Raw genomic sequence first — 17,939 nt, forward strand, 5'->3', positions numbered from 1 at the left:
GGGGAGGGGGGAGGTATCATGAACGCGAACACGCATGCGCGCACGGAGGTCTCATAATCAAGTGACCAAAAACTGAAAGAAAAAAAAAATCTTTCAATAAATCGTTTTTTACGTTGAATAGTTTAAATTTGTTCATTTCTATAAATAAATACTCTACAGTATAACTGTTTTTTTTACTTTCAATAAATACATTATAGGTAAATAATCACATAAATAATCTATGTTCTATAAATTATTTTCATTAAATATTCCATTTTATTCTTACTTTTAATAATCTTTTTTTTATGTCTAATAATCTATTTATTTGTATACACTTCCAATAAATAACCCAGTTTTGTTCAACACATTTCTATTTTTGTTTTTATAAATATTTCATATTTTTTACGGCAAATAAACCATTTTTCTAGATAAATGATCCAATCATTTCATTGCTCTTTCAATATTGTTTGTATATAGTATATAATTGGTGCAAATGTTTAACTAACACGTGTACAAGGATATTTCACATGCCTTTACTGTGTATATAATTGAAGAGTGTTTATGTTGTGTACAATGTGCATTTATTATTATTAATATGTTGTGAAAAGGAAATGTCATAATTTTTGGAAGCTCATCTTGTATTTGACTTGGTTTATAGGGTTAGACGCAATAAGTGTTCAACTTCAGCCTGAACCCTTTCGGTCTGCAACATTTTTAATTTATGAATGTACAACAGTTTGTTTATGTAAAACTGTTTATTTTGTTGACCACTGACTGAAGAAAATAAATACCAAATATATTTTAAAAAACTTTAAATAATCGTTTTTTACTATCAATAAATATGTTTTTACATCTGATAATCAATTTACCGTATTTTCCGCACCTTATAAGGCGCACCTAAAAACCACAAATTTACTCAAAAGCTGACAGTGCGCCTTATAACCCGGTGCGCTTTATATATGGATTAATATTAAGATTCATTTTCATAAAGTTTCGGTCTCGTAACTACGGTAAACAGCCGCCATCTTTTTTCCCGGTAGAACAGGAAGCGCTTCTTTTTCCACGCAAGCAACCGCCAAGGTAAGCACTCGCCCCCATAGAACAGGAAGCGCTTCTTCTTCTACTGTAAGCAACCACCCGCCCGCGTAGAAGAAGAAAAAGCGCGTGGATATTACCGTACGTTTCATTTCCTTTGTGTGTTTACATCTGTAAAGACCACAAAATGGCTCCTACTAAGCGACAGGGATCCGGTTCATGAAAAGACGCAATCTCTCCATCCGCACACGGATTACTATTTCACAGCAACTGATATTCCTGTGAACCGCACTGTGGATACAACGGGAGCACGTACGGTGAATATTCGCACCACAGGGAATGAGAAGTCATCCTTCACTGTGGTTCTAGCTTGCCATGCTAATGGCCAGAAACTTCCACCCATGGTGATATTCAAAAGGAAGACCTTGCCAAAAGAGACCTTTCCAGCCGGCGTCATCATAAAAGCTAACTCTAAGGGATGGATGAAGAAAAGATGAGCGAGTGGTTAAGGTAAGTTTAAGTTTAAGTCCATGTTGATATACGATTCCATGCGCGCCCACATCACGCTGGTTTTAATATATTATTAAAGTTTGACTGACCTATTTGACTGTTTTTTTGACATTCCTTTAGCGCAGTTAGATGCGGCTTACAACACGGGGCGGCTTATAGGTGGACAAAGTTTTGAAATATGCCGTTCATTGAAGGCGCGGCTTATAACCCAGGGCGCCTTATGGTGCGGAAAATACGGTAATTGTATTCACTTTCAATAAATAATCCAGTTGTTATATTTTTGTTACTTTTAATAAATATTCCATCTTATTTTATACCGCGTATATACCAGGTATTTAATTCACTTTTACTATTTTTTTAAACTTTCAATAATTGTTTAAGATCAATACTTTTTTTTTTTGACGTCTAATAATCCAATTGAATTGTATTTACTTTCAATAAATGGATATTTTAATTACTTCAAAGAAATGATCAGTTGAATTGTACTTCCTGTCAATAAATGGTCACATGACCAGCACCACTGTGTGAAAGTCTTCTTTATTACAACACAGAAGGAGGGTTTTATGAAGGGGAGGAAACAAACAAGAAAAAGTACAAAAGTGACATCTACAATGTGTGAGAGTCTCTTGGCGCTCCAAAATGGCCGTCTATTTCTTGGCGAAGGTGATCTTCATGGCGCACGTGGCCGTGATCCTGAAGCCCTGCAGCGCGTCTTTGGCCACGCCCGCCTGCATGTCGCCATCAAACTCCACAAACGCTATGTCGTGTTTGCCAGGCACCAGACGCACTTCTTTGAAGCCTGGAAACCTGACACACACACACAGTGTAACAACACACACAGTGTAACACACCATTTAACATGATGCACAAATACACAATGTAAAACATGATGTAACAACACAAAATGTAACACACAATATAGCATAACACAACACAACGCACAATGTAACACACGGGATGTACAAACCCCGTTTCCATATGAGTTGGGAAATTGTGTTAGATGTAAATATAAACGGAATACAATGATTTGCAAATCCTTTTCAAGCCATATTCAGTTGAATATGCTACAAAGACAACATATTTGATGTTCAAACTCATAAACTTTATTTTTTTTTTGCAAATAATAATTAACTTAGAATTTCATGGCTGCAACACGTGCCAAAGTAGTTGGGAAAGGACATGTTCACCACTGTGTTACATGGCCTTTCCTTTTAACAACACTCAATAAACATTTGGGAACTGAAAAAACTAATTGTTGAAGCTTTGAAAGTGGAATTCTTTCCCATTCTTGTTTTATGTAGAGCTTCAGTCATTCATCATTCCGGGGTCTCCGCTTCATAATGCGCCACACATTTTCAATGGGAGACAGGTCTGGACTGCAGGCGGGCCAGGAAAGTACCCGCACTCTTTTTTTACGAAGCCACATTGATGTAACACATGCTGAATGTGGCTTGGCATTGTCTTGCTGAAATAAGCAGGGGTGTCCATGATAACGTTGCTTGGATGGCAACATATGTTGCTCTAAAACCTGTATGTACCTTTCAGCATTAATGATGCCTTCACAGATGTGTAAGTTACCCATGCCTTGGGCACTAATGCACCCCCATACCATCACACATGCTGGCTTTTACACTTTGCATCGATAACAGTCTGGATGGTTTGCTTCCCCTTTGGTCCGGATGACACAATGTCGAATATTTCCAAAAACAATTTGAAATGTGGACTCGTCAGACCACAGAACACTTTTCCACTTTGCATGAGTCCATCTTAGATGATCTCGGGCCCAGAGAAGCCGGCGGCGTTTCTGGATGTTGTTGATAAATGGCTTTGGCTTTGCATAGTAGAGCTTTAACTTGCACTTACAGATGTAGCGACCAACTGTATTTAGTGACAGTGGTTTTCTGAAGTGTTCCTGAGCCCATGTGGTGATATCCTTTAGAGATTGATGTCGGTTTTTGATACAGTGCCGTCTGAGGGATCGAAGGTCACGGTCATTCAATGTTGGTTTCCGGCCATGCCGCTTACGTGGAGTGATTTCTCCAGATTCTCTGAACCTTTTGATGATATTATGGACCGTAGATGTTGAAATCCCTCAATTTCTTGCAATGGCACTTTGAGAAACATTGTTCTTAAACTGTTTGACTATTTGCTCACGCAGTTGTGGACAAAGGGGTGTACCTCGCCCCATCCTTTCTTGTGAAAGACTGAGCATTTTTTGGGAAGCTGTTTTTATACCCAATCATGGCACCCACCTGTTCCCAATTAGCCTGCACACCTGTGGGATGTTCCAAATAAGTCTTTGATGAGCATTCCTCAACTTTATCAGTATTTATTGCCACCTTTCCCAACTTCTTTGTCACGTGTTGCTGGCATCAAATTATAAAGTTAATGATTATTTGCAAAATAAAAAATGTTTATCAGTTTGAACATCAAATATGTTGTCTTTGTAGCATATTCAATTGAATATGGCTTGAAAAGGATTTGCAAATCATTGTATTCCGTTTATATTTACATCTAACACAATTTCCCAACTCATATGGAAACGGGGTTTGTAAGACGACACACGGGACGTAAGACGACACGCGGGATGTAAGACGACACGCGGGATGTAAGATGATACACTGGATGTAAGATGATGTAAGACGACACATGGTATGTAAGACCACACACTTGATGTAAGATGATGTAAGACGACACACGGGATGTAAGACCACACACGGGATGTAAGACCACACACGTAAGACGACACGCGGGATGTAAGACGACATGCGGGATGTAAGACGACATGCGGGATCTAAGACGACACGCGGGATGTAAGACCACACACGGGATGTAAGAAGACATGCGGGATGTAAGACGACACGCGGGATGTAAGACAACACGCGGGATGTAAGACGACACACGGGATGTAAGACGACACATGGGATGTAAGACGACACACTTGATGTAAGACGATGTAAGACGACACACGGGATGTAAGATGATACACTGGATGTAAGATGATGTAAGACGACACACTGGATGTAAGATGATGTAAGACGACACACGGGATGTAAGATGACACACTGGATGTAAGATGATGTAAGACGACACACGGGATGTAAGACGACACACTGGATTTAAGATGATGTAAGACGACACACGGGATGTAAGACGACACACTGGATGTAAGATGATGTAAGACAATACACGGGATGTAAGACGACACACTGGATTTAAGATGATGTAAGACGACACACGGGATGTAAGACCACACACGGGATGTAAGACCACACACGTAAGACGACACGCGGGATGTAAGACGACATGCGGGATGTAAGACGACATGCGGGATCTAAGACGACACGCGGGATGTAAGACAACACACGGGATGTAAGAAGACATGCGGGATGTAAGACGACACGCGGGATGTAAGACAACACGCGGGATGTAAGACGACACACGGGATGTAAGACGACACATGGGATGTAAGACGACACACTTGATGTAAGACGATGTAAGACGACACACGGGATGTAAGATGATACACTGGATGTAAGATGATGTAAGACGACACACTGGATGTAAGATGATGTAAGACGACACACGGGATGTAAGATGACACACTGGATGTAAGATGATGTAAGACGACACACGGGATGTAAGACGACACACTGGATTTAAGATGATGTAAGACGACACACGGGATGTAAGACGACACACTGGATGTAAGATGATGTAAGACAATACGCGGGATGTAAGACGACACACTGGATTTAAGATGATGTAAGACGACACACGGGATGTAAGACGACACACTGGATGTAAGATGATGTAAGACGACACACGGGATGTAAGACGACACACTGGATTTAAGATGATGTAAGACGACACACGGGATGTAAGACGACACACGGGATGTAAGATGACACACTGGATGTAAGATGATGTAAGACGATACGCGGGATGCAAGACGACACACGGAATGTAAGACGACACATGGGATGTAAGACGACACATGGGATGTAAGACGACACACGGGATGAAAGACCACACACGTAAGACGACACGCGGGATGTAAGACGACATGCGGGATGTAAGACGACACGTGGGATCTAAGACGACACGCAGGATGTAAGACCACACGCGGGATGTAAGAAGACATGCGGGATAAAAGACGACACACGGGATGTAAGACCACACACGTAAGACGACATGCGGGATGTAAGACGACACACGGGATGTAAGACCACACGCGGGATGTAAGACCACACACGTAAGACACGCGGGATGTAAGACGACATGCGGGATGTAAGACGACACGCGGGATCTAAGACGACACGCGGGATGTAAGACCACACGCGGGATGTAAGAAGACATGCGGGATGTAAGACGACACACGGGATGTAAGACCACACACACGTAAGATGACACGCGGGATGTAAGACGACATGCGGGATGTAAGACGACACACGGGATGTAAGACGACACATGGGATGTAAGACCACACACTTGATGTAAGATGATGTAAGACGACACACGGGATGTAAGATGATACACTGGATGTAAGATGATGTAAGACGACACACGGGATGTAAGATGATACACTGGATGTAAGATGATGTAAGACGACACACTGGATGTAAGATGGTGTAAGACGACACACGGGATGTAAGACACACGAGATGTAAGAGGACACACTGGATGTAAGATGATGTAAGACGACACACGGGATGTAAGACGACACACTGGATGTAAGATGATGTAAGACGACACACGGGATGTAAGACACACGGGATGTAAGATGACACACTGGATGTAAGATGATGTAAGACCACACACGGGATGTAAGACGACACACTGGATGTAAGATGATGTAAGACGACACACGGGATGTAAGACGACACACTGGATGTAAGATGATACGCGGGATGCAAGACGACACACGGGATGTAAGACCACACATGGGATGTAAGACCACACACGGGATGTAAGACCACACACGTAAGACGACACGCGGGATGTAAGACGACATGCGGGATGTAAGACGACACGTGGGATCTAAGACGACACGCGGGATGTAAGACCACACGCGGGATGTAAGAAGACATGCGGGATGTAAGACGACACACGGGACGTAAGACCACACACGTAAGACGACACGCGGGATGTAAGACGACATGCGGGATGTAAGACGACACACGGGATGTAAGACCACACGCGGGATGTAAGAAGACATGCGGGATGTAAGACGACACACGGGATGTAAGACCACACACGTAAGACGACACGCGGGATGTAAGACGACATGCGGGATGTAAGACGACACACGGGATGTAAGACCACACACGGGATGTAAGACCACACACGTAAAACGACACACGGGATGTAATACGACACACGGGATGTAAGACCACACACGTAAGACGACACGCGGGATGTAAGACGACACATGGGATGTAAGACCACACACGGGATGTCAGACCACACACGTATGACGACACGCGGGATGTAAGACGACACGCGGGATGTAAGACGACATGCGGGATGTAAGACGACACGCGGGATGTAAGACGACACGCGGGATGTAAGACCACACGCGGGATGTAAGAAGACATGCGGAATGTAAGACGACACACGGGATGTAAGAAGACATGCGGGATGTAAGACGACACGCGGGATGTAAGACGACACGCGGGATGTAAGACGACACGCGGGATGTAAGACGACACGCGGGATGTAAGACGACACACGGGATGTAAGAAGACATGCGGGATGTAAGACGACACACGGGATGTAAGACGACACACGGGCTGTAAGACCACACATGGGATGCAAGACGACAGAGAGCAAGAAGACGTACTGGTTGAAGAGCATGGAGAGCATCATTTCGTTGGTCTCCTCAGGCAGGTTGCTAAGGAACAGGATGTAGTTTGGCGGGTTGTCAGGAACCTGTGACATCATCAGTGAGGGGTTAGTGTCAGCAACCTTTGACCTCATGCTATCATGACGCTAAGCTAGCATGGCAACCAACCTGCAGCGCTGGCATGAGCATGGGAGTCACCGGCACCTGAACACGACACAGCCGACATTAGCATCACAACAGGAAGTGAACGAGGCGACAACAGGAAGTAGCTCACCAAGGCGCTTTTCTTGGCGGCGTTGGCTGCCGGCTCTTGAGGCTTCTTCTTCTTGTCCTTCTTCCGGTCTCGATCGCCGTGAGCACCTTTGCCCTTGGTGATGACGTCAGAGTCCGTCTTGGCGTACTGGATCCTCTGCGGCGAGCACGACATCAGGACCAGGTGAGAACAACATTAAGACCAGGTGAGAAAGAAGGTGAGCAGGACATAGAGACCAGGTGAGAAAGAAGGTGAGCAGGACATTAAGACCAGGTGAGAAAGAAGGTGAGCAGGACATTAAGACCAGGTGAGAAAGAAGGTGAGCAGGACATTGAGACCAGGTGAGAAAGAAGGTGAGCAGGACATTAAGACAAGGTGCGAAAGAAGGTGAGCAGGACATTAAGACCAGGTGAGAAAGAAGGTGAGCAGGATATTAAGACCAGGTGAGAAAGAAGGTGAGCAGGACATTAAGACCAGGTGAGAAAGAAGGTGAGCAGGACATTAAGACCAGGTGAGAAAGATGGTGAGCAGGATATTAAGACCAGGTGAGAAAGAAGGTGAGCAGGATATTAAGACCAGGTGAGAAAGAAGGTGAGCAGGACATTAAGACCAGGTGAGAAAGAAGGTGAGCAGGATATTAAAACCAGGTGAGAAAGAAGGTGAGCACGACATTAAGACTAGGTGAGAAAGAAGGTGAGCACGACATTAAGACCAGGTGAGAAAGAAGGTGAGCAGGACATTAAGACCAGGTGAGAAAGAAGGTGAGCGGGACATTAAGACCAGGTGAGAAAGAAGGTGAGCACGACATTAAGACTAGGTGAGAAAGAAGGTGAGCAGGACATTAAGACCAGGTGAGAAAGAAGGTGAGCAGGACATTAAGACCAGGTGAGAAAGAAGGTGAGCAGGACATTAAGACCAGGTGAGAAAGAAGGTGAGCAGGATATTAAGACCAGGTGAGTAAGAAGGTGAGCAGGATATTAAGACCAGGTGAGAAAGAAGGTGAGCAGGATATTAAGACCAGGTGAGAAAGAAGGTGAGCAGGATATTAAGACCAGGTGAGAAAGAAGGTGAGCACGACATTAAGACCAGGTGAGAAAGAAGGTGAGCAGGACATTAAGACCAGGTGAGAAAGAAGGTGAGCAGGACATTAAGACCAGGTGAGAAAGAAGGTGAGCAGGACATTAAGACCAGGTGAGAAAGAAGGTGAGCAGGACATTAAGACCAGGTGAGAAAGAAGGTGAGCAGGACATTAAGACCAGGTGAGAAAGAAGGTGAGCAGGACATTAAGACCAGGTGAGAAAGAAGGTGAGCAGGATATTAAGACCAGGTGAGAAAGAAGGTGAGCAGGACATAGAGACCAGGTGAGAAAGAAGGTGAGCAGGACATTAAGACCAGGTGAGAAAGAAGGTGAGCAGGACATTAAGACCAGGTGAGAAAGAAGGTGAGCAGGACATTAAGACCAGGTGAGAAAGAAGGTGAGCAGGATATTAAGACCAGGTGAGAAAGAAGGTGAGCAGGATATTAAGACCAGGTGAGAAAGAAGGTGAGCAGGACATTGAGACCAGGTGAGAAAGAAGGTGAGCAGGACATTAAGACAAGGTGCGAAAGAAGGTGAGCAGGACATTAAGACCAGGTGAGAAAGAAGGTGAGCAGGACATTAAGACCAGGTGAGAAAGAAGGTGAGCGGGACATTAAGACCAGGTGAGAAAGAAGGTGAGCACGACATTAAGACTAGGTGAGAAAGAAGGTGAGCAGGACATTAAGACCAGGTGAGAAAGAAGGTGAGCAGGACATTAAGACCAGGTGAGAAAGAAGGTGAGCAGGACATTAAGACCAGGTGAGAAAGAAGGTGAGCAGGACATTAAGACCAGGTGAGAAAGAAGGTGAGCAGGATATTAAGACCAGGTGAGTAAGAAGGTGAGCAGGATATTAAGACCAGGTGAGAAAGAAGGTGAGCAGGATATTAAGACCAGGTGAGAAAGAAGGTGAGCAGGATATTAAGACCAGGTGAGAAAGAAGGTGAGCACGACATTAAGACCAGGTGAGAAAGAAGGTGAGCGGGACATTAAGACCAGGTGAGAAAGAAGGTGAGCACGACATTAAGACCAGGTGAGAAAGAAGGTGAGCAGGACATTAAGACCAGGTGAGAAAGAAGGTGAGCAGGACATTAAGACCAGGTGAGAAAGAAGGTGAGCAGGACATTAAGACCAGGTGAGAAAGAAGGTGAGCAGGACATTAAGACTAGGTGAGAAAGAAGGTGAGCAGGACATTAAGACCAGGTGAGAAAGACGTACCATGGGCTTGTTGTAGAAGGGGAAACCTTGCAGCTGGCGCAGTGCGTTGGTGGCAGCAGTGAGCTCCTTAAAGACCACAAAGGCCTGACCTCTCATCTTCATGGTCTTCATGGCCACGATCTCCACGATCTGACCAAACTGCGAGAAGAGCGCGTACAGCGAACGCTTCAACTCTGCGGGACAACACGCCGTCACTAAGCCACGCCTCATCACCGCCATCTGATCTGATGTCATCCAATGTAATCATGTAATCTAATGTAATGTATTTAACATATTCTAATGTAATCTACTGTAATATAATCCAATGTATTCTAGTCTAATATAATCTATTGTAATGTAATGTATATTGAATTCTAATTTAATCTAATCTATTGTAATGTATAACTAATGTAATGTAATCTAATGTAATCTAATGTAACGTATACCTAAGGAAATGTAATATAAAATTGATTAAATGTAAGGTAATCTAATGTAATGTTAAGTAATCTAACATTATGTAAAGTAATCTAATATAATGTAAATTTAATGAATTGTAATGTAATGGAAAGTAATGTAATGTAATGTATAGCTAATCCTCCGGACCAAAGAGGAAAAGAACCATCCGGATTTTTCTAGGCTCAAAGTGTAAAAGCCAGCATGTGTGATGGTATGGGGGTGTATTAGTGCCCAAGGCATGGGTAATTTACACATCTGTGAAGGCCCCATTAATGCTGAAAGGTACATACAGGTTTTGGAGCAACATACGTTGCCATCCAAGCAACGTTATCATGGACGCCCCTGCTTATTTCAGCAAGATAATGCCAAGCCACGTGTTACAACAGCGTGGCTTCCTAGTAAAAGAGTGCGGGTACTAGACTGGCCTGCCTGTAGTCCAGAACTGTCTCTCATTGAAAATATGAAGGCTAAAATATGAGAAGGGAGACTGTTGAACAACTTAAATTGTACATCAAGCAAGAATGGGAAAGAATTCCACTTCAAAAATGTGTCTCCTCAGTTCCCAAACCTTTACTGAGTTTTGGTTAAAGGAAAGGCCATGTAACACACTGGTAAAAATGCCCCTCTGACAACTTTTTTGAAATGTGTTGCTGGCATTAAATTCTAAATTCATGATTATCTGCAAAAAAAAAAAAGTTTCTCAGTGTGAACATGAAATATCTTGTCTTTGCAGTCTATTCAAGTGAATATAAGTTGAAAAGGATTTGTTGTATTCTCTTTTTATTTACCATTTACACAACGTGACAACTTCACTGCTTTTGGCTTTTGTATATCTAATGTAATGTAATGTAATGTAATGTAAGGCTGCAGCTAACGATTATTTTTCTATCGATTAATCTATAGATTATTTTTTCGATTAATCGGTTAATCTATAGATTATTTTTTTCGATTAATCTATAGATTATTTTTCCTCTTACCGATTTTTTTATTTTATTTAAAATGAAGATGAAAAAATAAATGTTGGCCAGTTTTTTCAAAAGGCATGACTTTTATTTACAAAAAAAAAGTATGGCCACTCAGTCAACATTGACAACAACATGACAAAATATTCTGTAACAATGTAAACATTTAAAACTTTTAACATTTAACAAAATTAAAAGTAGCTTATTTGCTTTTTAATGTGCAAATATAAAAGTAAACATCCAGTGCAAATCTTAATATTCTGCAATAGTATAAGCATTTCTAAAGTAAAAGTATTGCTTATATTGCTTTAAAATGTGCAAAAATAAAGATAAACATCCAATACAAAAAAGTGCAAAACGAAATATTCTGTAACAGTGTAAACATTTCAACAAAAGTAAAAGTATTGCTTATTTTGCTTAATAACACAACAATGATAGTATGATTAAAGTGAAAGTTAATTGTTGGTTTGTACATAGTATATGTAACTGTTAATGTTGTAAAAGGTATTTGCACAACTAATTAACGTTAGCGTTAAAGAGGAGGGCGTCTTTGTAAACACTGAACAGGCACGCCAAACGCGCCTCTCAGAGCGAAACAGTGTTTTAGTCTATGAATTTACAACGCAGATACAAATGACACATTCATGATTTTGTGTAATGATGACAACGTATACTCACGCGGACGATTGACTAGTTGATGGTGATGGCAAGAACGCTGTCGGGTGTTTTCTTTTCAAATGTTCGTTCATAGCCGTTGTGCTGCTATGATAGGCCATTTCCGCTCGACACAGTGTGCATACAACAACTGTCAAGTGTTTTGCTTTTTTCGCTGTGCTTATCCCACACTTGAAGGGATGTACCAATGCTGAATGTGGCTTCTGGATTTCACTCAAAAGACCAGACCGTAGTTACTTTTTCCTTTTATTTTCCTTAAGTTTGCAACAGTTTTTCCAACGAAGAAACAGCTTCTTTTTTCTTCTTTAGTCTTTTTAGCAGTCTTTAGCAGTGTTAATAGACTTTAGTTTCTTTAGCTGTCATTAGCTGGCATTAGCTGTCTTTAGTAGTCTTTAGCTTCTTTAGTAGGTGAAAAACCTTTAAGGACAAAACACCACAAGATTAACATGCTGTAAAAAATCAATCAATTATCAATCCCATAATTTACAATTATTAATTAGGCTATCAAACTCTTAACCATTAAACAAGTGCAAGAAAATGGACACATCTTTTCCCTTTAAGTTAAAACAGATTTTAAATAAATTGTCTCAACATAAATGCACCAAGATACATATAATATACATTTAAACCCAGAAACACAATAGATAAATGCAACAGAAAACCCAATATGCAAATACATAAATACCTAACCAATTAACCAACTATTTAGATACATATTTAAAATCCATATTCAATATAAATATATTATTAATTTAGCAGTGAAACACTCAATCTTAAACGCTGTCTACTGGTAGAAAAATGCCCCTTTTTCTACGCCCTCACCAACACAGTTAAATCCAACACTTTAAATTGAGCGACTTCACCCTCCTGATGAAGCAAACTGCTCCAACATGTATCAAACTAAGCAAAGAATATCAACACTAAACAACAGTTACATAACACACTGTGTGTATTTAGCCTCCAGACTAAGCACGCTACATGCACACAACCCCTCCACCCCAATCTCACCAGCGCAACAAGTGCGCCACACCCGCGAAGAGAAATATTAAATCTTACATACTTTTGGCACAACTCTGGGTTATCTGTAATGAACTAAACCTTTTTCCACTCTGCGCTGGCGTCTTTTGTACTCCTTGATTTGACAAAGCTGTCTAATTACTGGGCTCGCGCACCAGCAGATGAGACAGGAGCGCGCCGCGTTATACCTGCGCGTGAACGTAAACTGATCGACTCTGATTTTATAAGCCGACTGGCCGAAATAATGCCGAATTATATACATTTCCTGGGGTTGCCTAGGTGAATAGGGATGCGGATGTGCTCTAAGATAAAATATAATTTTCTTAAGTGGGGTTTGGCTGGTTGCTAAACAGCCACGGTTGCGAGCTCGCACGTCAGCTGACGAGACAGCTGTTCACCGCTACAACATTATTAGGCCGTTTATTGAAATACTCCCACACTTTTGACGACTTTTGGCGTGCTTTTTTTCCCTCGCTCGCACCGCTCGCATCATCTGCTTTGCGCTCCGCCATGACGGCAGTGTGACGTAAATATGCGACGCGTCAAAGCATAAAAATGGCGTCGACGTATTTACGTAACCGATGAAGTCGACTACGTCGACGCGTCGTTTCAGCCTTAATGTAATGTACGTCTAATGTCATGTAATGTACATCTAATGCAATGTAAAGTAAATTTGAAGAGAAAGACTTACCTTCCTTCTTAACGTTGTCATTGATGTTGTTGATGTAGATGGTGTGGTTTGGTCTGATGTCCATGCTGCTCTCTCAACACGTCACACACACACACATTAATTACATATTAGGAAATATGAACATTCAAAGACTTAACTGCAATGCAGATGATACTGACTGCATGTATATTTATAATGACCATCTTTAATAAATAATTGATGAATAGTTACGTTTCTGGGCACATTGATCACCTCACAAGAGACACGCTTATGCCACTAAAGCTAATATTAATAAGATATCTTGATAAATTCCCACATGATCAAGTCTAGGTTGAACTTTAGGACATGATATTCACTGCTATGTATCATATTTATTACTTTAGTCCATGATATTCACTGCTTGCTATGTATCATATGTATTACTTTAGTCCATGATATTCACTGCTATGTATCATATTTATTACTTTAGTCCATGATATTCACTGCTTGCTATGTATCATATTTATTACTTTAGTCCATGATATTCACTGCTATGTATCATATTTATTACTTTAGTCCATGATATTCACTGCTATGTATCATATTTATTACTTTAGTCCATGATATTCACTGCTATGTATCATATTTATTACTTTAGTCCATGATATTCACTGCTATGTATCATTTATTTAGTACATGATATTCACTGCTATGTATCATATTTATTACTTTAGTCCATGATATTCACTGATATGTATCATATTTATTACTTTAGTCCATGATATTCACTGCTATGTATCATTTATTTAGTACATGATATTCACTGCTATGTATCATATTTATTACTTTAGTACATGAAATTCACTGCTATGTAGTATCATTACTTTAGTACATGATATTCACTGCTATGTATCATATTTATTACTTTAGTCCATGATATTCACTGCTATGTATCATTTATTTAGTACATGATATTCATTGCTATGTATCATATGTATTACTTTAGTACATGATATTCACTGCTATGTATCATATGTATTACTTTAGTCCACGATATTCACTGCTATGTATCATATTTATTACTTTAGTCCATGATATTCACTGCTATGTATCATATATATTACTTTAGTCCAGTGTTTTTCAACCTTTTTTGAGCAAAGGCACATTTTTTTCATTGAAAAAATCCGGAGGCACACCACCGGCAGAAATCATAAAAAAATGAAATCTCAGCAGCCGATATTGACAATAAAAAGTCGTTGTCGCAATTGTTTGATATTAATTTAAAGCATAACCAACTATAGCTCTTGTCTCAAAGTAGGTGTACTGTCACATCACGACGTGACTTATTTAGAGTTTTTTTGGTGTTCTCCTGTGTGTTGTGTTTTACTTCTTGTCTTGCGCTCCTATTTTGGTGGCTTTTCCTGTTTTGTTGGCATTTTCCTGTAGCAGTTTCAGGTCTTCCTTGAACGCTATTCCCCGCAACTGCTTTGTTTTCGCAATCGAGACTATTTAAGTTGTGCGGATGCTATGCTTCTTTGTGGGGACATTGTTGATTGTCATGTCATGTACGGATGTACTTTGTGGACGCCGTCTGCTCCACGCGTTGTAAGTCTTTGCTGTCGTCCAGCATTCTGTTTTTGTTTACTTTGCAGCCAGTTCAGTTTTAGTTTTGTTCTGCATAGCCATCCCTAAGCTTCAATGCTTTTTCTTAGGGGCACTCACCTTTTGTTTATTTTTGGTTTAAGCGTTAGACACCTTTTTACCTCCTGCATATTGTGATCACGACAAACCAATTTCCCGACATCTACAAAGCAATTAGCTACCTGCTGCCACCTACTGATATGGAAGAGTATTACACACGACTGATATGGAAGAGTATTACACACGACTGATATGGAAGAGTATTACACACTACTGATCTGGAAGAGTATTACACACTACTGATCTGGAAGAGTATTACACACTACTGATATGGAAGAGTATTACACACTACTGATCTGGAAGAGTATTACACACTACTGATATGGAAGAGTATTACACACTACTGATATGGAAGAGTATTACACACGACTGATATGGAAGAGTATTACACACTACTGATATGGAAGAGTATTACACACGACTGATATGGAAGAGTATTACACACGACTGATATGGAAGAGTATTACACACTACTGACATGGAAGAGTATTACACGGTTACTCTGCCGAGCTCTAGACAGCACAGACACTCAACAATGGCACATTATTTGCAGACTATAATTACTGGTTTGCAAAACATATTTTTAATCCAATTAGGTGAAATTACATAATCTGTCACGGCACACTAGTGTGCCGCTGCACAGGGGTTGAAAAACACTGCTTTAGTCCATGATATTCACTGCTATGTATCATAATTATTACTTTAGTACATGATATTCACTGCTATGTATCATATTTATTACTTTAGTCCATGATATTCACTGCTATGTATCATATTTATTACTTTAGTACATGATATTCACTGCTATGTAGTATCATTACTTTAGTACATGGTATTCACTGTTATGTATCATATTTATTACTTTAGTCCATGATATTCACTGCTATGTATCATTTTTTTTTTTTTCCCAACTTTTTTTTATTGGCATTTTCAAACAGACAGAAAAAAGTGCAAGTCAAAACAGTACAATTTTAAAGTCAGTAAATGATTCACACCCTTTCCCTTAAAACCCAAACCACCCCACTCAGGTCCCACTAACGAGGGACAAATGGCACAATTAAGTAACAAGTAAGACGACAAAGACAGACACATTCTCACACACACACACACACACACACACACATACGCGGCCAGAGACAGACAGATATATATAAAAAAAAATATATATATATATATAATAATAATAATAATAATAATATATAATAAAATAAAAAATAGAATAAAATAATACTAATAAATAAAAGGGAGATTATTCCTCATCTGCGTCTGGGCATAGGTCAAGAGAGTTGACATACAGCAAAAAAGGGCTCCATGAGCTTTCAAATGCTTGAACCGAGCCCTTTAGCGAAAACCTAAGTTTTTCCAGTTTTAGATTGTAGAGAACCTCTCTAATCCAACGGCCGTGTGATGGGGGGCGAGCCAGCTTCCAATTAATAAACAAGATCAATCGCCTGGCCAGCAGGGTCGTAAAAGCAACAGCGCGTTTTAGTGGTACCGGGCACATGTTATCGGGGCATACGCCAAAAATGGCTGATAATGGGTTGGGAGGAAAGTTTTGACCGTATGCTTTTCCAATTGTGTCAAAAATGTCCTCCCAAAAGGAACATAGTTTAGAGCAGGACCAGAACATATGGACGTGATGCTATGTATCATATTCATTACTTTAGTCCATGATATTCACTGCTATGCAGTATCATTACTTTAGTCCATGATATTCACTGCTATGTATCATTTATTTAGTACATGATATTCACTATGTATCATTTATTTAGTATATGATATTCACTGCTATGCAGTATCATTACTTTAGTCCATGATATTCACTGCTATGTATCATTTATTTAGTACATGATATTCACTATGTATCATTTATTTAGTATATGATATTCACTGCTATGTATCATTACTTTAGTCCATGATATTCACTGCTATGTATCATATGTATTACTTTAGTCCATGATATTCACTGCTATGTATCATATTTATTACTTTGGTCCATGATATTCACTGCTATGTATCATATGTATTACTTTAGTCCATGATATTCACTGCTATGTATCATATTTATTACATTAGTCCATGATATTCACTGCTATGTATCATATTTATTACTTTAGTCCATGATATTCACTGCTATGTATCATATGTATTACTTTAGTACATGATATTCACTGCTATGTATCATATTTATTACTTTAGTCCATGATATTCACTGCTATGTATCATATGTATTACTTTAGTCCATGATATTCACTGCTATGTATCATATTTGTTGTGTCTTGTTTATCATATTTATTGTGTCTCAATGTGCTTCATTCAAACTTAGCATTGCTAGCTTCCAAGCTAAGTGACTGACTTTTGAAGAATCTGCGCAACAAAGAAGGTCATTTCAACTGCATACACTGTCTCCTGCTTTATATTTGTTACAATGTAAAGTCAGAAGATTAATAAATACGTAATTAAAAAATCCCTAAAGACAAAACTCACCTCTTGTGTGCTCACGCGCAGTCTAACCGGAAGTAGTCTAACCGGAAAAATTCGAATAGTACTTCCTTACAGCTTTATTCTTTACCGCCACCGGCAG

At 40.2% G+C, this 17,939-nt stretch overlaps 1 protein-coding gene across 3 annotated transcripts; it reads right to left on the reverse strand.

Moving 5' to 3' along the window:
• Positions 1-2,045: 2,045 nt before the first annotated feature.
• On the reverse strand, positions 2,046-17,919 carry snrpb2 (small nuclear ribonucleoprotein polypeptide B2). Of its 3 annotated transcripts, none has more exons than XM_061987739.2 (7): positions 17,843-17,919; positions 13,697-13,768; positions 9,917-10,089; positions 7,644-7,778; positions 7,538-7,573; positions 7,367-7,455; positions 2,046-2,331 (listed from the first exon to the last, which is right to left on the reverse strand). In XM_061987739.2, the coding sequence occupies exons 2-7, from the start codon at positions 13,758-13,760 to the stop codon at positions 2,172-2,174; spliced, it is 657 nt and encodes a 218-aa protein (XP_061843723.1). In that variant the 5' UTR covers positions 13,761-13,768; positions 17,843-17,919; the 3' UTR covers positions 2,046-2,171. The 3 variants fall into 3 exon arrangements, with proteins under 3 accessions (XP_061843723.1, XP_061843721.1, XP_061843722.1); XM_061987737.2 differs by having other exon boundaries at positions 13,697-13,761; positions 17,843-17,897; XM_061987738.2 differs by having other exon boundaries at positions 13,697-13,764; positions 17,843-17,887.
• Positions 17,920-17,939: the final 20 nt, after the last annotated feature.

This window comes from Nerophis lumbriciformis, linkage group LG27, assembly GCF_033978685.3.
Source record: "Nerophis lumbriciformis linkage group LG27, RoL_Nlum_v2.1, whole genome shotgun sequence".
NCBI lineage: Eukaryota > Metazoa > Chordata > Actinopteri > Syngnathiformes > Syngnathidae > Nerophis > Nerophis lumbriciformis.

Excerpts from the sequence above, each read along its gene's own strand:
- snrpb2 (XM_061987739.2), bottom strand. The coding sequence starts at position 13,760 with ATGGACATCAGACCAAACCACACCATCTACATCAACAACATCAATGAC. Across the intron at positions 10,090-13,696 it reads TGACAACGTTAAGAAGGAAG|AGTTGAAGCGTTCGCTGTAC; the intron begins GTAAGTCTTTCT and ends GTTGTCCCGCAG. Across the intron at positions 7,456-7,537 it reads TGCTCATGCCAGCGCTGCAG|GTTCCTGACAACCCGCCAAA; the intron begins GTTGGTTGCCAT and ends ATGATGTCACAG.